The sequence below is a fragment of the Cyrtonyx montezumae genome, unplaced genomic scaffold (assembly GCF_038088225.1).
Source record: "Cyrtonyx montezumae isolate F1298 unplaced genomic scaffold, pur_monq_1.0 scaffold_8, whole genome shotgun sequence".
Lineage (NCBI taxonomy): Eukaryota > Metazoa > Chordata > Aves > Galliformes > Odontophoridae > Cyrtonyx > Cyrtonyx montezumae.
Window position 1 is genome coordinate 101,595,563 of NW_027072089.1, and position 24,291 is coordinate 101,619,853.

Consider the following 24,291-nt stretch of genomic DNA (forward strand, 5'->3'; position numbering starts at 1 on the left):
TGGCAGATCAGATTGGTGCCACAGTCACAGATATCTGGCCAAAGGGCGTATGGCCGGGAATACAGATGGCCAGGACGTGCCCCAGTGCAAGATGAAATGTTGACTCAGGACAGGAATACAGCCTGTATTTTGCCTTGGAGGGCTGACCTCCATCTCTAAGTACCTCTGAAACATCTGTACCACTCCCTGTGAGTTTCTGGAGTCTTTAGGATCATCAGGAGTGAAATGCCATCAAAGTGCCCCAGTGTGAGATCGAGAACAACACCCAGTGATGGCCTATGCGGACTGGTTAGGCGCAGGTCCATCTTACATTCCATAACCGCACGTGTCCAGTAACACTATCGAGCGCTAGCCCATGAGAGAACACGCACATCAACCGTGAACTGATCATCAATCCTGGAGCGCGCCCGGCAGCGCGGGACGCGCTCGGCCCGGTCCAACGCGCCCGTGGGAGCCCCACTGCGCGTGCGCAGAGGACGGTGCAGGCGCGGAGAGTGCGTCCCCTTCCCCCCCCACCCTAAGATGGCGGCGCCCAGAGCGGGAGGCAACAGCTGAGGGTGCAAGAGGTGCAGCCGCGCCTTCCCGCGGGCAGGTAACCGTTCCCCGCTGCGCTGCACCCTCCGCGCCTCCATCACCCTCTCCCTCAGCCTTCCCGCTTCGCTGCCTGTTCTTCCACGCTCCTTTGCCTGTCTGCTACGGCATCGTTCCAATGCAGTGTCTCGAGCTGCGTTCCTTTCCGTTCTATCAGTCCGGCCTCGCTGAAGCAACTGAGATAGGTGTCCCCCGTACCTGCGGCACTGTTCTTGTTCTGCACCTGTATACGTGAGCCTGCAAAGGCCACACGGTATATACACTGCTTGTGTTTTGTCCTACAAGGCACGATGTGTGCGTGAGAGGGCTTAGGGAGTCCCCAGCCTCCACCTCAGTGCTGAACGCCGCTTCTGGAAGGAAGGACAGAGCTCCTTTCTCTTACAGTGTCAGAGTAATAGAAAGAAGAGATCATAAAAATAACAGCGAAGTAGGCAAGTACTAAAATGTGCTTGCTTATTTTGTGTTGCTTGAATCCTGAGTTTAGCTCTGGGTTTGTTACTACAATTGAGATAGAGCTCAGGAGATTTAGCAAGGAGAAATTCAAGGCACTGCCAGAACTTGCATAATTGAAGGAGTATTTAGAAGAGTCTGCTCATTAAGGAGCAGAGAAAAGTGCAGTTCTGGAGACAGGCAGTGAGGTGGACAAGGGAGACATGTGTCTGCATATGCAATGTACAGTACAGAAGCATAACATGTAATATGGGGGGAAGATACAAAAGTTGGTTTATTCATTAATGCCATATTTTCTAGAAAAAAATAATCTGGTAAAATCAGTACATATTTTGTATCAAAAATAGGTAAGCCAGAAGGGGCAGAACTGATTCTGTGATTTTATATTTTATTGAGCCTAATAATTAGCTTGGACACTATTTGATCGTTTTCACATCTAAGTAATTTCTAATTTTGTAACGCTCACTTAGAAGCATGTGAGGAGTTCTTGTAATTGGATTTTCAGTTGAAGGAGAGTGGATCTCTTCAGAACCAGAATGTCTTACCTTATTAGTCCTATTCTGGACTCTGTAAGTTTCCCAGATAGTTCTAGCAGGAAGCTATACTGACAAGGAAGCTCTTAACACAACACTCAATTTAGAATACCTAGCTGGAATCTACTAATTATAGTAATCCTCCCCCATCTCTTTTCCTTAATTACAAATTCAGGAGTTTTACAGAATAATTTCATCCAACTTCCTCTTCTCCCTGCATTCATTCTAAATGATTACTAACACCATTAGCCCACTTCTGTTCTGTCAGCTGAGTTCCTTGGGTCTTCAGTGACTAATGCTGCTTTTATGGGAGTTGGGATTCTGGAGAAGAAATTTATCATAACACTGTTGTTCTATGCAAAGTCCGCAGTTCACTCTCTTAGATAAAACAAAAATGCTTGTATAATTTAAACACATAGAAATAAAATGCAAATGGAGAGCAGCAAAGTAATCTAAAGTGAACGTTTCAGAGCTACCAAAGTTCTGCATGATCTTAATAACCTCTGAAATACAGCTTTATGTTTGAGACTGTACTATGTGTTTTTATCTTTTTCAGAATGGACACTGTAGTGTTAAGAATGCAATCAGTTTGTCAGAGAGTTGGTGCCTGTTCCACATGTTTGAACAGACAACTGAATGGCTTCTTGGCACTCATTAAATGGCAGAGGAGTCCAGTTCCTGCTTGTATCAGAACTATTTACAGCGAGACAGGGAGATGGGAGAAAAACTATGGGCTGGAGACAAGAAGAAGAGTGGAAAGTTGGTGGTTCCCAAGAATAAAGGAGCAGTTCTGCAGAATTTCAGAAACAGATGTAAGCATTGTGAGAAATTTGGAAATTGTTTGATGTTTTTGTTTCCTTAAAATGAATTTAATTAAAAATACTTGATAGAATTAACTTACAATGATTAAATGCATATCATAGTTGAGAGGGGAATCTTTTTATGTAATAGTAGATAATTTAAAAGGAAATACTGCAGTAGATGGGGGGGAAAAAAAAGGAAGAACATAATGTTCAGCAGAGTATGAGCTGGTAAATGTACAGAGTGTTTACTCAATTATTCTAATTTTATATCGCGTTCAGAAATGAATTATTTAAAGTATTAAACGTATTTTACTTCCATAACTTTTTGAAGCGATGTTCTCTGTGGTTATGACAAAAGCTATTATATTAAGTACTGTGTATGTTCTGTTCTACAGTGAGTTAGGAATAATGAGCAATTTAACAGAAGAAAACATTCCCAATAAAAGATGTTGAAAACAACTGTAACCTCTGTATCTGACTCTTTGATTTCTCAGTTATGCTCAGTCACATAGAGCTCAAAACTTACTTTTGGCCCCCTCTTGTTTGCTTGTTCTTCTCTCCTAAAACGTGCTCCTTCTCCAGCAAAAAAAAAAAAATATAAAAATCAGTGCTATCTGACTGTCAAAGAGAGGAAGAGAGCTTGCTTTTTCTGATAAAGAAAACAGATAAAAATAGCAGGTACGTGTGCGTCTAGCAGGGAAGGCATTAACTGGAGACTTTTTGCTTTTATTATGTGATCAGACATACATATGTAGATAGCTCATGCTTAAGTACATACATATGCTAAATTCTGAATGGCGTTTTAGAGTATGTATTTGTGTTGTCCTGAAGTAAAAAAATTACCACTGACGTACAAAATCTCTTATTAACAGGCAGTATGATTAAAATAGAGCTCAGAGTAGTAAATACCCATCTTCTTTTTTTGTTGTTTGTGATGTTATTATAAGAAAATAATGTGATAGCTAATCAAGCATTTATCTAAGATTAATTCTGTGGTAATCAAAACATTCTGGTAGTAATTTATGGAAAATGCAATGTTTGATTTCCTCTACGTAGCTTTTGTCAGTTTACTCAAATCTCACTAAATTAAATTTTAAGACTACTTTGTATTCAAGTGTAAGAGTGTAGCTGAAGAGTTTAATTTCAGTGGATGTTCATGCAATTATGAGTGAGATAGTTTCTCTTTATGTTACACAAACGTGGCCATGTGTGAGCTCCATGTTCATTGTAAATACAATGCAAAACACATTGAAACTTTAGAGAATTGCTTTATCTGTCATTTTCTTTAACTGCTTGGAAGCATAAGGAGTATGTAGGTAATGCCATATAGCTGCTATAGCACAGAATGGTGATTTGTTAAGCTGCTGTCAGTGTATCTTTAGTTGAGTAAAAGTTTATTAAAAACATAATTTTCAAGTGCCATAGAATAATCAGTATAAATTGATGAGGTGGCTGCAAAGTCTGCTAAGACATCTCTGTTTGCAGGCACAAAGAATTTGATCCTGGAACTTCAGTTAAGGATCTGAATTTTGTTTCTTTTCATGATAGTTTGTAATGTACATGTATATTTATTCAAGTGAAATGCTAACCTATGATTAAAACTTTCTGACAATTCCTTTCTAGAAATCAAGACCAAAATTTTATGTGCTTTCTATGTTCCCATATCCTTCTGGAAAGCTTCACATGGGTCATGTTCGTGTCTACACAATCAGTGATACCGTTGCTCGGTTCCAGAAAATGAGAGGGATGCAGGTAAGAAAGAATCTACAGTAGGATTTTTTTTTCTTCTGTTTATTTGTTTGCTTTCTGTTTTGTTTTGAAGGTGAAGACTTAGTTGGAATAGATGCATAGGTGGTGACTTTTGAATATTCTGAATATTGAAATTAGAGACTTTTAAAAAAGATATGGTCTTCACAGCTCACTGTTGCTAACTGATCCTTCAAAACTATCTCTAACGGTGTAGCTGATGCTGTTACCTGTTTGTGTATGGCATAGTGTCAGTGAGAAGTGTAGGACACACAGTTTCCATGAGAGAAGACTGAAGGCCTGAATGAAATCTCTGTGGAAAGTTGAGGGTGAAAAAGTTAATATCCTGTAGCTGACAACATAAAACTGAGAAGCCTCAGAATTCAACACCATTCACATCTCTGCTCCCCTCATTCCTCCTTCCTTCCCTCCCTGTTCTATGAGTAGTGAGCAGAAAGTATAGTTGGGAGCCCAGTCCCTGCAGCATATGGATGGGATGCTGGTTGGTGTTCTGCTGTGAAGTCTGGCAGGTAAAATTTGAAGGAATTGAGGCCTGAGTGACAAACATGTTGAAGGAAGAGAAAACATTTGGTAGGGGGGAATTTGTTAAGAATGTGGGAAATAGGAATGTGGGAAGGGAATATCTTTTTTCGGAGTAGGGAAAAAAAAGAACAGAAATAACTTCAGGCAAGAATCTGGGTCTCAGACAGGAATGTATGAGAGAGAAGATCAGTAGAACAGGAATTGAAATTGCAGAGTGCAAATGAAGGTGAAATGGAGAAATAAATGTTAGTTGCTGGTTGCGGTACTAAGTGCAGTTCCCTTGATAGAAACAATGCAGAAGTGCATGGATTTATTACAATCCATGAGACTCGGGAGGTATTGACACTGAATTACTGTGTGTAGCCTTTCCAAACACTGTGTATTTGATACCAGTGATGAACCTACCATGAACTGAATACATCCTATTTTACAGAAATGCATTCTCACGCTTTTAAAAATTGCAGGAAAAAGGAATAAATAACACAGACTCTTGAAGAGGAAAAGAAAACCAATGTCTGTTTTAATAAAAATCTGTCCCATTCTCTGAATGACTAGAAGTGAGATCTTGTTTAAAAAAAAAAAGAGCCAGCTGGAGCCCAGATGAGACTTTACATCGAGGCTACTGGACATGCCATGTCAGAGCATAGATCATCTCTCAGCAGTAATGGCAGAGATTATTTTCTGTTCAGGAAGGTGAGAACATACTTCCTCTTGTTCTAGCTAAAGTAAAGGAAATAACACTTATCCACTTTGTTAAAGGTTTCCATTGTGATAGTTATAGGCTATGACATAGGTGTCTTATCGGATACAGAATGTGATATGCCCAGTAAAAATAGTTCTCCCCACATTCAAGGAATTACTGAAATTCTTTAGTGCACAAAAAGAAAACTTCAAAATGATACATGCTGATATTTTTTAAGCAATTGTTCTTATTGCTGGAAATTCAGTGTTAGTATTGCAAATTTGAAAGTTCAGTGACTGATTTTTACACAGTAAAAACTGTAGTTACAAGTGAATGCATTTCAGATGTTTTACACACATTTAGAATAAGATTTTTAAGTACTAATGTCATTTAAACTTTGTTTCTGTCATTTTCAGATGAAAAAAAAGTCATTGAAAATAACCTATAACCTAATGAGCTGTGTCACTTGGGAAGCTGTATTGCTGTGCTAGGTGCAGTCCAGGAATGTAGGGAAGTTGCAAATATTTGTTAAACAATGAAGCATGATGAGCAGTGACTGTGAAAAACATAGCTGGAAGCATTCAAACTCACAGTTCCCAAAGTGAACTTCGGACTAAAGCATTGTATGTGTTGTCCAGAAAACAGCAAGGGAAAATAGCAGGGAGGGAAGGTTATTTCTACATTTCTTTGTATGGCTGAGTAAGATATTAATGTATGTTGAATAAGATGAGGGAGGTGGTTTTATTTTTTTTTTTGTTTGTTTTTTAGAGAATGACTTCATGAGAGAATAGTCAATTTCCTTCATATCGATTGAATCTCAGCAGGCAAGGAGTTGGCTTATTTGATATAATACTTAAGCAAAGGTGAACTTCAGTGCCTTTGCAATTGGATTATAGTTCGTTTAGTAAATTGGAACCATTCTTTGGAATGTGTTTGTGGGATTTCTTTGTACTGGTGGTAGTTTGATATCTTAGCTGGGAAGGGCTTCAGTCACTTAGTGCTGTATTCTGTTTTTCAAAAATCGAACATTAGTATTTCTCTTTCCTGGCAGGATAGAATCTGCTTTTGTTTCAATTAAAATAGAGGGGTGATATACACTCCACGTTGCTGGAAAGCTGTACTTCACCAACTTTTAAAGTGGGAAAATAGATTTTTTTTGCATATTTTTCCTCCATTTTTGGGATAAATATTGCTTCAGCATAAAACCATAGACGGTATTCGTGACAAACAACACTGAAAATAGGTGATCAAACAGTCTGATGAGCAGCAGCCTGATCTGTGATACACAGATGCTAGTAATTTATGAAGTGGTGTGCAGGGGTGGGATTTAATGCAAATGTAACATCACAATAGGCAATCACTTAGTCAGTGCCCTGTTGAGTGATGAGCTTTACAGTGTTTTCAGTAGGAGCTGCAGGAATGTGTCTGTTGCAGTACTGAGATAGTCAGCAGCACCGCACCTTTGGGGTCAATACATTGTGTTGTGCCAGTGGGTGCTGAAGTCCTCTGTTATACCTGGAGGTCTGACCAATGAAGCACTGTCTGTTGATGCAGTGCTTCTGAAATGCCCGTGGGCAGTGTGTGGGAAGCAAACTCCTTTGTGCATTTGCATTAGGATGTTGGGTAAATATTTGGTAGAGTATGTCTGTTAGAGGATGATTTGTTTATACTGTAATTACAAAAGGTGAAGTTTGGAGACTTCATGCAGGAGCTGTAAACAGTAAAGGTCACTTAGCATGAATGCAGCAAACCACGCTCTTTCTGAAAAATAACTTGCATATTTTGATTTACAATTTCATATCTGTTAATAAACAAATATGGAGCTGAAATATGGTTTTGTTTTCTTTGTCAGCATACGTGTGTTGTGAAGTCAAATGCAAGGGTTTTGTAGCAAGTTAAGGGAGTTCTTATTCATTTGTTGACAGTGCTAACTACAAATTATGGATAGTCATGGTGATTTTCACCATGGCAGATATTTCCAGTCAGCCACAGCTCAGGGGAAAAGTATTTACCATTACTTTATCATGCTACCATTATCGTGTCTTTGATGAATTCCAAAGTGGATAATTTTTGCCTCTCAGAAGATTGAAGATAATTCTCGTAGCAATCAGTAAGCAGAGTGATTCAGCTCAATAGTTCCTGTGATATCCTTTTAATAAAATTCTGGATTGAAATTGATACCACCGTGAGGCTCTTGTTTGAGTTGTACAGAAATGAGAATGGTCACTGGACAGTTCTGGTGAAATTCTTGTACACTGTGATTGGATTCCGTCACTTATACTCAGACTGATCCTGATAGATGAGATTGGAAAATTTTCAGTAATACTTCCACAATATCCCCAAATGACCTAAGGAACACTTTCTTTTTATAAAGAACATCTTTTTTTTTTAATTGGATGTTTTTTCATTAGTTGTTTTCTTTTCCAGCAGTGAATTGTAATACTCTTGAAATTGCAAAAGTGAACGGAGAGGCAAGTTTAATTAAAACTTCATAATGAATTCATCAGTAGGATCTGTTATTTCAATACGTTCCCTTTTCCCAGTCAACATTATCTGTGCCTACACCAATTTTTGAATGTTTAAAGTTGATGTGGCCATTGGTGAAGTTATTTTCTGTGGTACAAATCATGTGTGAAGTATAGCAGATATCTTATATGAATTGAGCCTTATTTAAGTTTAACAAATACCAAAGGTGTTAATTATCTGACTCTATTATATTTTGAAAGAAAGGGAGAAAATGAGATGCTAGTTTAAATGCAATTAAGTTAGACAAGAATGTGAGAGATTATGGAGGAGAGAGACCCTTTTGTTTTCTAAATGTTAGAGATAGTGTGTGGACATGGAATATTTTTTTTATATTTTGTATCTTGTGGGAATGAGAAATAAATGAGAGCATTATATAAATGGAGTTACTAGGTTTTGATTAAAATCTGTGTGGGTTGATTATTTTTAATTTGAAAGTGCCTTATCAAAATGCTAGCATGCAGCATTGTTTCTGCAAAGAATCACTGGAATACTTCTTGCTAGATTGTGCACACTACTCAGATTCATTATTTTAATCTATTTCCAGGTGTCCCCTATCTCCTTGTTCTTTTTCCTGCTGGTGGTTTTCAGCTTTTTGTCATCATAAGAATGATTTGAGTTAGAAGGGACCTTTAAAGTTCATCTGAAACTAGATCAGGTTGCCCAGAGCCCTGTCCAGCCTGACCATGAATGTATCCTGGGACAGGGCATCACCACCTCTCTGGGCAACCTGTTCCTGTGCCTCACCACTCTTATTATAAAAAAAAAAAAAAGTCCTTATATTCAATCTAAATATCTCATCTTTCAGTTTGAAACCTTTTCCCCTTGTCCTGTCACAACAGACCCTGCTAAAGAGTCTGCCCTCTTCCTTATTACGGCTGCACTTTGATACTGAAGGCCTGCTCTCAGGTCTCCCCAACGCTTCACCAGTCTGAACAGCCCCAGCTTTCTCAGCCTGTCCTCATAGGAGAGCTGTTCCATCCCTTGGATCATTTTTGTGGTGCTCTTCTGGATGTTGTCCAACTGGTCCATGTCTCTCCCACACTGAGGACTCCACATCTGGATGCAGAGCTCCTGGTGAGGCCTCACCAGCACAGATCAGAGGGGCAGGATCACCTCCCTCACCCTGCTGGCCATGCTTCTTTGGATGCAGCCCAGGACATGGTTGGCTTTCTGAGCTGTGAGGACATGCTACTGGCTCATGTCCAGCTTCCCATACAGCGGTACCCCCAGGTCCTTTCTGGCAGGGCTGTGCTCCATCCTCACATCCCACAGCTTGCACTGATAAGTGGAGGTTGCTGTGACCCACGTGCAAGACCTTGTACTTGGATGTGTTGAACCTTGTGAAGTTCTCCTGTGCCCACTGCCCCAGCCTGTCTAGGTCTCGCTCTGAATGGCATCCTGTCCCTCAGGTGCGTCAGATGCCCCTCACAACTTGGTGTCATCCACAAACTTGCTGAGAATACACTCAATGCCACTATCAGTATTACTGATGAAGATATTAAAGAGCATCAGTCTCAGAGCTGACCCTTGAGGGACACCACTTGATCTCCATCCAGACATTGAGCTGTTAAATACCACTCTCTGGGTAAACAGTGTTTACTACCCTGTGCAGTTAGAAGTCCGCCTAGGGTGCATTCAGGTGAAGATCTTGGTTTTATAGATTTTACAGGTTTTTCAATGTGTTTGCTGCAGCCTTATTTTAGGTGAACAGAAGAAGGAGCAACTCTGCTGTCCTTTCCCTGGCATCCTTTTCTTGCTAGTGCATGTGCACTTGTGAGATCTAAGTGCAGGGAGAATGACAAGAAGTTGCCACTGCAGCCTGAGTGGATTACTGGAAGATGTAACTTGCAGCTGTGGCCTGTCCATTGTATCAACATTTGGGTTTAGTTGTTGTCAAGTGTGTCAGGGCACTATAACTAGAGGCAGGTGTGTGGAGTTTGGTACATTGATGCAACTTTCTGATCTGTCAGCAGGCCTTTTCATTTTCATTTTTGCTTGTCTTGTCTTATCACACAGTCTTTGAAATAAATGTATTTATTTACAAATATTTTTGACACTGGTTCAGCTTGCTTTCTTCAAATATAGAGTGCATCAACTTAGATTTAAGAAAGATGCATCAGCTCTCTGGTGGAAGCATTCAGACATACTGAGCACTTTAGGAAAGCAAGCAAGTTTTTTGCTTCTTTACAAACATTAAAAACAATTCACTGCGTTGTTTTTCCTGGTTATGTTATTGTCGTCTTAGGACTGAGTGTTAAAAGATTATCGTCAACTTTGAGTTGCATCGTGCTTACTGATCTCACCCACTAATATCAGTGTGAAAAGTTCTCCCTGTGCCCAATGCTTCATGGGTCTGTGCAAAATGTAGTGTGTTGAGTGGCAGAAAATACACCTCTTTATACGCCTGGTTGTGCGAGCACCTGAGGACCATAGGGCATGCCATCTATGTGAAAGACTAACCTGATGCTTTTAACCATGCAGAGTGTATGTGGATGCTTCTCTGTGAGGACTTGCCAGTGCCTGTGCCCATAAAGGGAGAATTGGTGCAAAGAAGGAATGACTGCAGAAACACAGCTGGCTGTGCGGCCAGCACTGGCTTCTTCTATCTTAAAATGACTGTGAGGTTGTAACCTTTCTTCTTTTACCTGTACAGACACCCTCAGATTATGTAGGCTTCCTCTCCCACAAGATAGGTCCATTATTTGTCTTTCCAAGTGATTTGGAAAAGATCTTGTCTGTATGGAAAAGTGATGCTGGGAAGAACTGTCACTCCAATGAGCAGAATTGATCCTGTGTTTGCATATTGTTTAAGGCTACTGTCAGAAGCAAGCAAGCCAGCATTTAAGGAAGTTGGTGACTCTTTTTTTTCCTTTCCCTCATCTGTAACGTTAGAGGGAGCAGCTATGTTAGTTCTGCTAGTTAGAACCTGTGACCAAGCCCTTAGAGAGCTTTAAGCAATCCCCTTTGGACTTCCCGATTGCTTTCTTCCTATTTTTACTTCGCTTTAAGCAGGGCAATTGAACTGTTCCTTTATTCTTTGTGCTGACTTTTGACAGGTTAGTAGTGTACTTTTTTTTCCCTCTCTTCCACATATCTTTATTTTTGTGTTTGTCTGAGCTACATAGTTTATCTCAGCCTTGTTTTGTACTGGCTAAGTCATTTTAAGATGTAATGTCAAGTGCTGCATGAAGACCGTGGCATTTTAGCTGTAGATGGGTAACATGTTTTGCAGCCAGAAGAAACTGACCTATCGTTTAGACAATTGCATTTCACTGACCTTTCACATCCATTCACAGTAGAGAAGTAAAGGAGACAATGAACTTGAAATCATTTTCTAAACCACTGTGCATGTTACATTCATCTCTATAGCAACTATATAAATAGATCTATCCTGGAGATTAATTTGAGGATATTTTTACTATCTCTTTACATTCCAGTTTCTTCCTGAAACTTGAAGAAGTGTATTTCTTCAGCCTTTCAACTTGAGGAATGCTATTGGTTGTTAAATTGAACTGTATTTGACTGTGATAAGTGAATACACTGTGTGATATTTTTAATATACATGATAGAATTGAGGAGATCTGTGTGAGCAGATAACTGCTGCTGGTACTGATGGTACAAGGATAAAATGTCTGCACGCTAGCTTTCTGAGCATTAGTCAGCCCATCTGAGGAGTCTGCAGCCAGGAGTGAAACTGTCATTTCCTCATAATTTTGCCCATGAACATGAGAAATTGCCTTGTTATGCCTTGTTTTTGGCTATTCGTCTATACCCAGGAAATATTCCAAAGCCAGATTTTACTGAAATTTGCCTGGAGTAAATTTTTTTAATCTCAATATGCATCAGTAAAAGAACACATTTCTGGGGGTGCATCTGTTCAGATAAAGAAATGGGGCTTAAAGGAGGGGAAAGTCTGTATTCTACATGGAGAAAATACCACGTTTGTGTAGACATTTCTGTCCTAAGCCAGTTGGTCAGCACTTGTAATGGTCCAACTGAAGTACACAAACTAATATTTTGTGTCCTTACAGAACTGTTGAGATTTGCAGTTTCTGTAAAGTTTGCCTTTTTTCCCCCACCTTTTATACCAATGACTTTGATTATGGTGGGGGTATGGAAGGGGGAGGGGCTATGGACAGGTGTACATCAGTGGGGCATGGCAATTAGATTAGACTCCAAATGCGATGTTTCCACTGTGTGTTTATAACCTGAGGAAGTGAGAAGTTCAAGTCTGACGTTGTAATGTGAGGAATAATCTCTCTGATAAAGGGGAACTTTTCTAAGGCATTACAGCATTTTAATTTCTATTAGATTTTACACCAGAAATGTGGCTTGTATAGGCATGTACTTTACTGGCTTGAGAGAAAGCTGATAACAGGTTAATACTTGTTATATTGCTGCACTGTCAGCATTATCATACGCAGCAGGTTTAGCTTAAGCTCAGCATTAAAAACTAGAATGCTTAGAAGTCACATCTGTTAAATCATTTTGCTTTTTCATGCAGTGGATGCCAAGGGCACCTTTGTAAACTCAACTATAAAATATCTTTTATGAAAGAGTCAGTTGAAATTGGAGGATTGGAAAGCTGAGTTGAAGAAAGAATAGTTCAAACCAGAGACAAAAGGAGATCCTGTATGTCAGTAACAAACAGATTTTTCTGCACAGAGTTAGCTTTTAAGATTAGTATTGCTGGGGTTTCTTTCTCATTGCTTTTTGATTACATGCCACTGAAGAGCAAGTTCTTCATATAAGTATACAAGCTTAATAATACCCCTCAAGTACATAACTATAATCATAACTATAATCATACTGGTTGAGTTTATTGCACGTTTGTAGGTATAATAAATTGTACTGGCTTTTACCTAGCATGTAAGTATGTCTAATGACAGTAGATTAAGCATTGACAATTCTTGTCCTAGTTCTTTTAAGAGTTTTTTTTTAATACGTACGTTTTTTGCAAGATAAGTTGTTTTTCTAAATAATTCTTACCTTAACAGAAAAGGTATATATTTTAACAAAAACTATACTTTATATTAAACATTTTTTTATCTTTATTTATTTGAGGCCCTGAAATACATTGTAAATACAGACTGCAGAATGACACAATAGATTTTTAAAGTAAAATTTGACCAGAATATTTTTTTTCATAGTCAAATAAAAACAAGACAGATTTAAGGTTATCATAGAGCATGGTTTTTTTAAGAAAAACAATTAGTAGTCTGCCCATCAGGTATAGTTATAAAACCCTTGGTTCAAGTAATTTTGCCTGCTTACTTTTCCTTCTGTAGAGTGCGTATTTAATTATGCTTAGCTGTAGCATTTGATGCTAATTTTGACCACCACACAAATTACAAAGGTTTGATTTTTGTCACTGCCAACTCAGCACTGAAATACTCTTGAGGATTTATTGCATAATTCCTTCAGCCCCCTCTAACATCAAATTGTTGATAGCAAGTTTGTTTTATATTCATCTCTTAAAACAGACGTAGCCCTTGTGGGCATGCTTTGAAGAAGTTCAATTCAGAAAAGCAAATGCTAAAATGCAAACCACGGGTGGTTATTTTGAGGCTTGTGTGTGTTGCTGATGTCGTTCCAGAAAGTTGCATAAGATTGTGTTTTTCATTTTTGATGGCAGGTGCTAAATCCAATGGGATGGGATGCATTCGGTTTACCAGCAGAAAATGCAGCAATTGAGCACGGTCTTCACCCTGCAAGCTGGACACAAAGGTGATTTTTAATGAATGTACTGTACTGTGGGGCCCAGAAAGTAACAGAACAAAAACAGCGCAGAAGAAATGCAACATAGGAAGAAGAAAGTTAATTTGCTGTTGTTTTGTAGAACTGTGCAGGTGACTCAATTTCCAAAGCTTGATGTGTCAAGATGATTTTCAGGGCTTCCTTCTCAATTACTTGTAAACAGCTAGAATATTGAAAAAGTGACATTTCCCACATGTCTAAAGCGGTGATTAAGAAATAAATCAGAATTCAGTTAAAGTGAGTTAAATCTTAGTATAGAATGCACAGTTGGGAATGTGCTACGTGGTTAGGTTTACTGGCAGTTTTCTGTACCATGAGAAAGAAGATATTTTTTTTCCTTTTAGACTGGGCCTTTGACAGGGATAAGCAGCCAGTATTACTGAGAAATTTTGAGAAAACGTTGTGCTTTAGACTTCAGAATTTGGTGCTGTGTTCTTCTAATATTCTTTCAAATTAGTGGAAAGTTTCATACGTAAACAGTAAATTTCTATAAGAGACTCAAACTAGTTTTCTATGTATAATTGTTTGCTGTGCTGTAGGTGCACTACTGAAACTGTGGTATCATGTTTGGAGCTGGTTGTGGCTTATCCCTGCAGGCAGCCAAGAACCATTTGCCATTTGCTCATTCTCCTCTCCCCACCTTCCCCTCAAATACACACACACACAGAGCTGATTGGAGAGAGAACTGGAAAGGTTAGGAACTTGTGGATTGAGATAAAGACAATTTAATAAGGAAGCACAGAAAAGAAAAGCAACAAAATGAATAAACAGCACAGGTGATGTGCAGTGCAGTTGCTTACCAGCAGCCCGGCTGGTCCCCAAGGAGCAGCAGTCCCTTGCCAACAAAGTCCCCCTGCTTTATTGTTCAGCACAACACTACAGAGAATCAGACATCCTTTTGACCCATCTGGGTCAGCTGTGCTGTCTGTACCCCTCCTGACTCCTTGTGCATGCACAGCCCATTGCTGTCATGGCAATGCAAGAAGCTGAAAGCAGTTTGACTTAGCACAAGTGCTGCTCAGCAGTGACTAAATTGTCACGTGTTATCAATATTATTCTCATCCTAAATGCAAAACACAGCACCATACCAGTTTCTAGGAAGAAAGTTAACTATACCTTAGCCCAGAACAGGTCTTGAGATAGTGCTGATTCTGATAAGTTCTTGCATAGCTAAGATCACTCTCTACTTTTCCTTCTAAAATATGGTGGCAACCAAATTCACTTAAGGAAAATACATGTAATGTGGTGCATACAAATTCTGTGTCATTTATGCCCAATTTTCTAAATTTCCTTCTTGTTGGTTTGCTATGAAAATATCCATTGCTGCCAAAAAAAAAAAAAGAAAATGAAAAGCAAACCACTGCTTTTGTTTTTGAGTGAGCCTGGAAAGCCACTGTGCACAGCATGTTGTGAGACATCAGTTATACCATATGTGAAGTTAGCTAAAAGGAAATTAGAAACCTGTGGCTATGTGGAAACATTGCCTGGATTCTCAGCAAAAAATCTACCAGTGTGTCTTGCTTTGGACAAACATACTGCTTTTGTTACAGGAGTTTATTCTTTTTCTGAAGAGCTTCATTAGTAATCTGCTGATTTCTGTCTTTGTTTAATAAGCCTGCTGTAGCTAAGCTGTAAAAAAAAAAATGTTATCCAAATGGTTCATTTTTAACTCTATTATCTTGTCAGAATCTTCACCAGAAAGAGCATTACTGTGATCTATATTTACATGTTAAATGAGGCACAAAGAAATTGAAGGTTGTAATCTGAGGGAACTAGGCTGACATGTGTACTTGCTGACTACAAAAGGGTCAGGGTTTTTTTCTTCTCACTGCCACGTGCTCCCTTCTCATCTATTGTACTAGCTTTAGCACTCAAGACATCTTGCTCAACCAGCTCAGTAGAAAGCCATTCTGCTAGCTAAGTGAGTTGAATGGGCTCAACAGAAAAATGGTGAGCCTGTGGGGCAGACAATAGAAAGCTGCCCTGTTAGCTTGGCTTGCTTCATCCAGGCAGGGTCCTATGGAAACGTGTGAGGTGAGACACTGCTGGAGCTAATGCTCTTCTGTCTTCTGAACTGTTAATTTTTTCTCTTGTTGTTCCATGCATTTAAACCAATTTGGCTAGTAGTTACATGTTCATGGTATTTCGTATGGGAAATAGGATTTTGCCTTTAAGATTTAGTACTGGAAAAAATAGTTGACTAAGAGTTAGCTAGCAATATTGTAACAAGAGACAAGGTAGCACATCATCTTTGAGACTGATTATAATAACATCCTAGCGAGAAATGAGCTCCGACTGACTGTTGCTCCTTACATTCTTGAAGTTAGGGGGGGGGGAAAAAAACTGGTGAAGACAGAGCTGCTTAAACAAAACAAAAAGAAACCTTTGTTAGCAAAAATTGGAGTAGAAGCAGAAGCTTTGTGAGAATACCCTGGAATTTGATATTTTTAGGTAGGTACAGTTTGGGTGGGAATTTAATGTAGGCAGTACTACTGAAGGTATAATTTCTCCAAGTGAAAGTTGTGACTGTAAGATTTCCTTGTTTACTTGTACTGATGTTACTCTTCAGGCAAACCTTTTCTGGGGTAAGTGGAGCTCTGCACTCCTTGCAGTACCAGAAAGATGTGTTGTACAGAGAGGAATCATTAGGTATTTGAAATCTGTATCCAAATATGTGCAGAATAGTTGTATACACAGCCACTGAAATGGGACCAGAATGCATACTAGAGCAGTGATGTTTAAAACTGTTATTTAAGATGAATAGTCTGACAGTTCGTTGTACTTGATTGGTAGTGAGATAATAGTGTATAGATGTTAACTAGTACTTTTGATTTCTCAGAATTTAATAGGCACCTGATGCTAAATGTAGTCATGTGGTATGAATAATTCTAAGTGAATACTTATCTTTCTTTTTCTTTTTGCAGTAATATTCAACACATGAGGGATCAGTTTGATGCACTGGGTCTGTCTTTCACTTGGGAAAGGGTAACATTTTCTTTTCTAGAGGTTATTGTGTTATTTTGACTGTATGATGGAGTATTGAAGAATCTGGAGTTTTAAGATTTTAAACATGACAACATAGAATTTGTCACAGAAGTTTGAAAGCGACCGGTGTAGGTTGTTGCTGTAGATTGTAAAATTGCATTTGAAGAAAGTGGTAAGTAGACCTTCTGTGAAACTTATCAAACTTCTCTTACTTTTGTTATATTGACGTAATCTGATTATCTCAAGCTGTAGGAGGATCTTTTCTTTAAAGTGATTTCATTTTCACTTTAAGCTTGCATTTGGATATTTATCACCTTTTTATTGCTTTTAGAGTAGCAATTTTCTTTGTTAAGAGTTTAGGTAACAGTATAATAGATGTTTGTGAAGCAGAATACTTCTCTGTTAGGGTGCATATATACCTTTTTTTGTTTTTGAGTGTTTTTTTCAGTGTGCATGTTTTATAATATGTTAACAATTTAAAACTACTGACTTGAATTGTTCTTCTAAATGTGAAAGACAATCTTGCTTTCATCACTGTTGCCCCTATCATGGTCACTTTGTAAAGTAGAAGTTCTATTTAAAATAATAATACTTGAGAGTCAGATGTTCACCTGAAAAACCTTACCAACGCAACCAGACATAGCTAGACTTGCTTTCAATATAAAAATGAAATAAATTAATTTTTGAGGCAATCATAGTAGGATTATTGCATTGTGATGAATCAGCCACAGTCACTAACTTCATATTCTTAGCAATAATCGTTACTTACCACCTTAATATGATTCTGAATAGCCTGATGGAGATGCTAATCTTCAATTTTTATTACAGTTTTGTAGCTCTGTAAAAGAAAAGGAGTAATTTTCTGGCAGTATGAGACCTGCCATCTGTTGTTGTTAATTGAGAAGGTGAAGTTGTTTTTTTCTTTTTTGTATATTTCTACATTAAAATGAAATAATACCTGGTCGAATCTTATATGTGGCAAGATTTTCAGTAAGAGCCTTTTCATTTAGATTTTAGTTTTCTTGGCAACAAAAGTTGCTCTGAAAAGAGTTTTTTTTTTGTGAAAGGTTCAATTCACACATTGCTGACAATTATTTTCTTAGATTTTTAAAGTGTTATTACCCCAGAGGCTTTCTTTACATGTCGTACAGCAATAGAACAAAACACTGAAGTCACATATGTGTATAGGTATTCTGGAACACAGGAGCTGAATGGTGTAGAGTGCCTTTCAAGAAAACTGAGGAAGTTCATTGGTGTATGCAGACCTTTGTGTAACTCTTACGTTCTGAAGAAGAGATGGAGAACTGATAGTAATAAAATCCATGATAGGAATTATAAATATACAGGGAAAACTCATTTGTCATCCTCATGCCTGTACTTGAGACCTACCTCCACTTTTCTAGCAAACTGTTATAGTTAGTAAGTTCTCAGAAGCCTCTGCACATATTTTGAATGGGCTTTAATACTGTACAACTAAGTTCATTTCTAGAAGTTTTTTAATTAAAATAATTCAGAATGCTTCAGGGGCACATAGTTTTTTGAAAGGTGAGCATTTAAATGTGTTCTTTGAAACACAGTGAAATGTTGGGATTTTCACTCATTAAGTTTTATTTTACCTAGAAAGCTTGCCTTATTTAACTGCAATGAGAGTGACCTGGATGGTAACCATTAGGAACAGAGAGATATTTAATCAATGCAAAAAATGTAGGATACCTGAAATATATCTATTACACATTGTATCACAGCATAGTATTATATTAAATTAAATGCACAGATGTTTGAGCTAGGTGAAAGGTTGTTTTTGGAAAAGAATGGCTTAAGTTACAGGAGTGTATTGTCTAGGCTGTTAAAGCCTGCTTCTCGGCACGGCTAAATAGACAGAGCAGAGCATTTTCCTGTCTCAGCTGTGCTGCTGCTGGGCTAACTCGAGCATCTTTGCACAGCAGTGCACCGTGGTGTGCAGGTACTTACCTTAGAAGTGAACTTCTTGAGGTAAGGAATATTTTCTTATTTCTATACCTGTATGGCAGTAGATCAGTGGTTTGCAAAATACTGTGACATTGCAAACAGACCCAGTAGTGTTAGTGACTCCTATGAAAAATGAGAGGAAAAAACACCTTTTATATGAGTTAAGTCTAATTAACTGAGATTGTTATATAAAACAGGAGTTGTTTTTTAATCAGATTTCACTGGTCTTTTTCCAGTGTGCTCTTTCATTCTGTTAAAGTGTAGTACCTAGCAAGTATCTGCTAGAAGAAGCACATTCTCCTATATTAGGTCCCTGTTTAAGTGTGGAGTGAATTGCCTTTGTAAAGCACTGAAGTTTTATTATAGCTGCCAAAGAACCCTATGTGGCCAGCTGAGATAATGTGGGGAAAACTCATGTACATTTTACTGTTTTACAAATGTTGGAGTGGGGGAAAAGTTGTGGAAGTAATAAAAAGTGCTTTTGGAATATTCGTTGTGTGAAGGTGTGCTGAGGAAGCTGACTGCTTTATAAAGTCGTGTCTGGTGTTCAAGAAAGTTCTGTCTAGGAGTATGAAGCCTAGTTTTAATTTTATTGCTCAGTAAGATTACTGTGAGCAAGTCCCAGCGCTCCTGCATTGTAGAAGTTTCCTGTTATCAATCTGTTTCTTTTTGTTCTCCCTTAAAAAATGCTTTCTTACTTTGATTTGTATGCCGTAGCAGTCAGTGAAATTACTTAACCAGCAAAGCACAGCGAAGATGGCATAGAAGCTAGAGAGATTATTTCAGGAGGCCAGGTTACAAAGGCACTTGCAAATAATTCTGCTAAACAGAAAATGTAAGCAAACTATAATGTAATTAAATGCATAAAAAAGCCCTATAAGTACTTTGCTTTAGAGTAGGTTTGAATACTAATATTGCTCTGACTTTTTTTTTTTCCTGAAATGTACATATTTTAAATATGTCAAGTAGTAAATTTTTGAAAACAGTGTTATTGTGGAGAAAGATTAAAAAAATAATAGAAACAAAAGGAGAGAATATTTCAGTGCTGAACCCTGTATTAAAAAGATGTGGTTTAAGGATAAAAATAATCTCTGAGAGACATTGAAGGACTTTGAAAATCAAAACAGTTTTTGTTTTAAGTTAACAATAATTTTGTCTTTCCTGGAGATGAGATTCCTCCAGAATACCATCCCAGACAGCTCTGCAGGCTGCCTGTTGCTTCTCTAAAGATTATTTTCAGGAGAATTAAGTGCAATTTTTGAAGATTTGTATCATCAGCACCAAGGGGTGGAGAGAGTGTGACTTTCCCTTCCTTTTGCTCAGCACAGACATCAGACTGAATTACATGTTACCACTCATTCACTGGTTTACCACTGTTTTATATAACTTTCTTCTAAAAGGTTGCTTGTACTGCCAACATTTTTCAGTATGATTAATGTTGCCCCTCCACACTGTGCATTTTAAAAGAAGAAATCTTTCATAGATTCTCATTGTTCTGACATTTTTCTGTTTTGTTTTGAAGTTGTCATTCTGCCTGGGCATGCATGAAACTAACAGCAGACAGGGATTTAACTATTAGATTTTATTCATGTCCACCTCTCACTAATAATCAGTTACCCTTCTTGTAACTGAACAGAAGAAGACACCATTGATATAAGGCTAGTTTTTTTGGGTTTTTTTTGCAGGAAAGATATTCATGCTCTAAAATGTAAGTAATGCACAATGTTTGTAGCTCTTAGTGCATGAAACTGAGGGCCTTTGAAATACAAACATTCTAAATTCATTTGAAATGTCACTCTTAAACCTTCAACAATTAAATAATTATACTTGCAGTTAGGTGGTCTGTGTCCTTTAATACCAAAAGAGAAAAATGGGGGATTAATCTTCCCAGATAGATTTTGAAACAATCCATTCCAGTTTTTCTTCCTGTTGTCTTTTTAGTCAAGTGTAATGTGGCTGTCTTCAGTACAGTGTGAGTGCTAGAAACAAAATGATTAGTAATAAATGAGGAAAATATTTTTTTCTGGTTGTTATCCCCCAAATGGGTGGATCTTACAGCAAATAAACACTTTCATGCAGTTTGTAACTGTTACTTACATTTAAAAAATAATAGCTGAGGAAGTTGCTTGGAGATATAACCTTTTTTTTTAGCTACACGATTGGTAGTTGTAAGAATGTGTCACATTTAGAACAAATAATTGATTTTAGGGCATTTAAGGCATTTCAACAGTTTTGTTAATGACAAAAATTGGCCATCCTGAACTTGTTTTTATTTACTTGAATATTCTGTTCTGCTGGCCTTACTTTTGTTTGATGGCTGAAGTTCTGTACCAGGTTTTTCGCGGTGATTGATTCTTTCACCTTAATGTGAACCAGGTGCTGATGGAGTTTCACTACTGTTGCATCTAAACTAGTGCTAGTTAATCTGTAGCTGAGAATTTATTTGCAAGAAGAGATATACCTTTGTCTATTGGTACCAGCTTGTAACGTTAACTCCCTTCTCACACTGTTTGTTGGGGCAGATTGCTGTGCTGAGGGAAAAGGATTAAGCAAGATAGTTGTTGGTGTGGGGATAAGGGTTTGCTATACCTTGGCAGTACGTGCTGTTTTTGGAAGCAGACCACTTTTAAAGGAGGTTTGCTTTAATTGTGTCATTCATGTTGGAGGAAAAAGTAACAGTAAACAGCAGTAAAAATCAGATTTGGTGACAGCAGCAGATATTTCTTTTAGCTTGCAACCTGACAGGAGGAAAAGAGAAAATGGGTGAGAAGGAACAAGGAGATGCCATCACTCCTTTCTGTGGTATCTTTACAGGTGCTATAGTGATGGATTGCCACTAATTCTGTCACAGATCTCTGAAGAGCACATGCAATTGACAGCAGAGCAATATATTTCGTATTTGTAAGAAGGGTTCTGGGTTTTAGTATATATTTCATCTTCGGAATAAATCTGATAATATCCTTTTTATATATATACACTGATCTGCTTTATGATATAGGATTATAAATGTGGTGTTTTGTTAGTGTTAAGCTCAGAGACTTTTTTTGATTTTTTTAAATGCTGGATGAATCCTGTCATGCTATTTTGCAAAGCCTTTATATGAGCCCTTCTCTGCATTTCTCAGTTGGGTCAGTTCTGTTAATGCATTGCAAATGTTTGTCATGCCTATGAAGCTGAAATAGAAACTTTACCAGTCACTTGAATTTAAGGATGATGACAGCCAACTGGAATTTTTTTTATTGGGCATGTGTACATATGATCACATGGATAATGTGTAGTTGAATAGAGATGAAAAAAGTAAGAAATCTGGTTTAAGTGCAGGGAGCAGGATTTAATGAACCAGCTGCTTTTCCTGGCTAAGACTTCACATGCTATGCTGAAGACTTGCCACTACATGTCTCTCTCTGGTCTAAAAAGCCTCTTAAACTCACTTGGAAGCGTGTCTATTCAAAGGTCACCACGTTAATTGTTCAAAGCAGTGTTTCAGCACTGGAGTGTAAAGTTGTAGAAATAGTGAGGCTTTTATACTAGGGTGTTGAAGATGTTGTTTGAGCCACAGAGGCTATTGCTGATGTCATCTGTCACAGGAATTCTGCTGGGATGCTTATATAATAGAAAGCCTAGGTGAAGGACGTAGTGTTTGTTCATAAATTTGTTAATAATTTTTTTTCAGTTTACAAATAGTTAGCTGGTGTACTGAAAACCCTGTAACCCTGACATCAAGGAATATTCTTGTTGCTTTAAGGTTCATTGTAGTAGTTATTCTTCAGTAAGTACCTATTAGTCAAAGTTTGTCAAAATATTTCTTCAAACAAGCACATATAAGTTAAACAGGAAAGCTGATGACAGGAAAAATGCGTCCTGTTTATTGCCACATATTTATGAGGTAATTGGAACTTAAGTGCTAAATTACAGTTTTCTCTTTGGTCAAACTTTAAAATACATGGCTGAAAGCATTGCACCTATAAAGAACTGCATTCATGTAGAGAACACTGAGTCAGTCATCACATCATGCTTTAGTGAGCTGTATGTACTCATGCTTATTTGAAATGCATTTTGTTGCTTTTTAAGCCATTGGTAAGTAGAGTGTGTTTTAGTTAATGTTCACTTATACTTCAGAAATGTTGGCAAGTTAAAAAAAAAAAGTACTATCTAATATTTTTACATGCTGTTTTCACAACTCCTACTCCTCTTTTTTATGCTGTCATTTATTTTTGTCTATATTCCTCTCTTAACTAGTGATATCTTGTGAGGTACCCTTCACAACTCTTTCATCTTGAAGTTTGGAGACTTACCTCCCTGGTCCATACCTGCCAGCCCAACATTTGCTCCTGTCAGCATCCCTACTTCCTCAGTGCTGTTCTGTCCTCTACAGGCACCAAGGTGTTCAGCTGCAGACTCCTTCTCTTTTCTCTCTGCAGCCAGCTCTGAGCTGTCTCTGAACAGCCCACAGTGCCTTTTCCTGCTTTTCAGTATTTAATAACAGAGAAAAAGCCATCATGTCTGAGATGGCTTCTTGAATAGCTCTACTACTTTAGAAAAAAAAAGTAGTAGTTTTGCTGTTTCCCCTGTAAGATAGCTGTGGTCAGCTCCATTCTAGTACACTAATATCTACTGACATTGATACTACAGTGTTCTTTTATTCCATGTTAACAAGGAAACTTTGTAATGTTAAAGCTGCCCAAGGCTCATGTTCTCTGGTTTTAGGTACAGGTGAATATCACTCATAATAAACATTACCCAGAAATGCATTTTATTTTCTCTTTGACATATACTATATGTGCCTGAGTTAATAGCTTAACTTAAAATACTATAAGAAGATATTAAGAGCTTCAGGTGTTTTTATTTCATTTCTGCAGGAAGTAACCACTTGTTTACCAGAGTACTACAGATGGACGCAATACCTCTTTCTTAAGCTTTTTGAGTCTGGGATGGTGTATCAAAAAGAGGTAGGTACAAGCTTTGGCCTGTGGTACTTTGCACTGCACTACCTACAGTCACTTATTGGGTCAGTATTTCTGGATGTGTTTCTGGATTGTCCATTTGCATTCATTAAGTAGTTAGATATTTATGGTGCTCTGGTTTTAAATCATCGCAAAATGTAATGAATTTTGTGTGTAATTAACATGAATGGGTATCGTAGCATATCAAACCAGAAATGTTTACATATTATTTACATTGAAATGCAGGATCAGAACATAGCTACGATTAGTTTATTTCCTGGCTTCAGTATAGAATTTTCCAAGGTCTTAACTTCCCTCTTCTGAAGATGGAATAGATAATGTGATCATGAAGAGTCTCTTCAGCAGTGAGATTGACTGTATTACATTACTGTGATGCTGTCTCAGAGTTGATAGAATTGGATAGGATAATAGGACATATTGTCTAACCATCTAATTCTTGGACCCTATTTGTGATCTGTAAAATATTACAGAAATATGGCATGCTGTTAAGAATATCACAGCTGTTTTTCAGCTACCAGTACATTAAGGAATTCTGGATTTTATAGTATTTAATATATGACATATGAGGTTATCTGAAGAGTTTAGTTAGCCTTTAAGCAGGAGGTGAAGCAAGTGTTAAATTAGCATTCCAAAGAACTATGAATAGCCAAGGCAACTCAGCTCCAAAATACCAGAACCTGAACTGCTGAGCTGCATCTAACCCAAGCTGCAATTTAGTAAATGTTCCTAACTTAAAATGGGAA

At 37.9% G+C, this 24,291-nt stretch overlaps 1 protein-coding gene across 3 annotated transcripts in view; it reads left to right on the forward strand.

Moving 5' to 3' along the window:
* The first annotated feature begins 516 nt into the window (after positions 1-516).
* The window catches only part of LARS2 (leucyl-tRNA synthetase 2, mitochondrial), a 79,330-nt gene continuing 55,555 nt past the window's right edge, over positions 517-24,291 (forward strand). For 2 of the 3 annotated variants that reach the window (XR_010623221.1, XM_065753727.1), the window contains exons 1-6: positions 517-592; positions 2,131-2,386; positions 4,001-4,129; positions 13,510-13,601; positions 16,556-16,616; positions 23,444-23,533. Coding sequence is in view for 2 of the 3 variants with exons in the window: in XM_065753727.1 (XP_065609799.1) it covers positions 2,132-2,386; positions 4,001-4,129; positions 13,510-13,601; positions 16,556-16,616; positions 23,444-23,533 (627 nt within the window). In the remaining variant the exon portion in view is untranslated. Of the gene's footprint in view, positions 593-1,372; positions 1,389-2,130; positions 2,387-4,000; positions 4,130-13,509; positions 13,602-16,555; positions 16,617-23,443; positions 23,534-24,291 lie in introns of those variants that run through there. The other variant, XM_065753728.1, reaches the window with a different exon arrangement.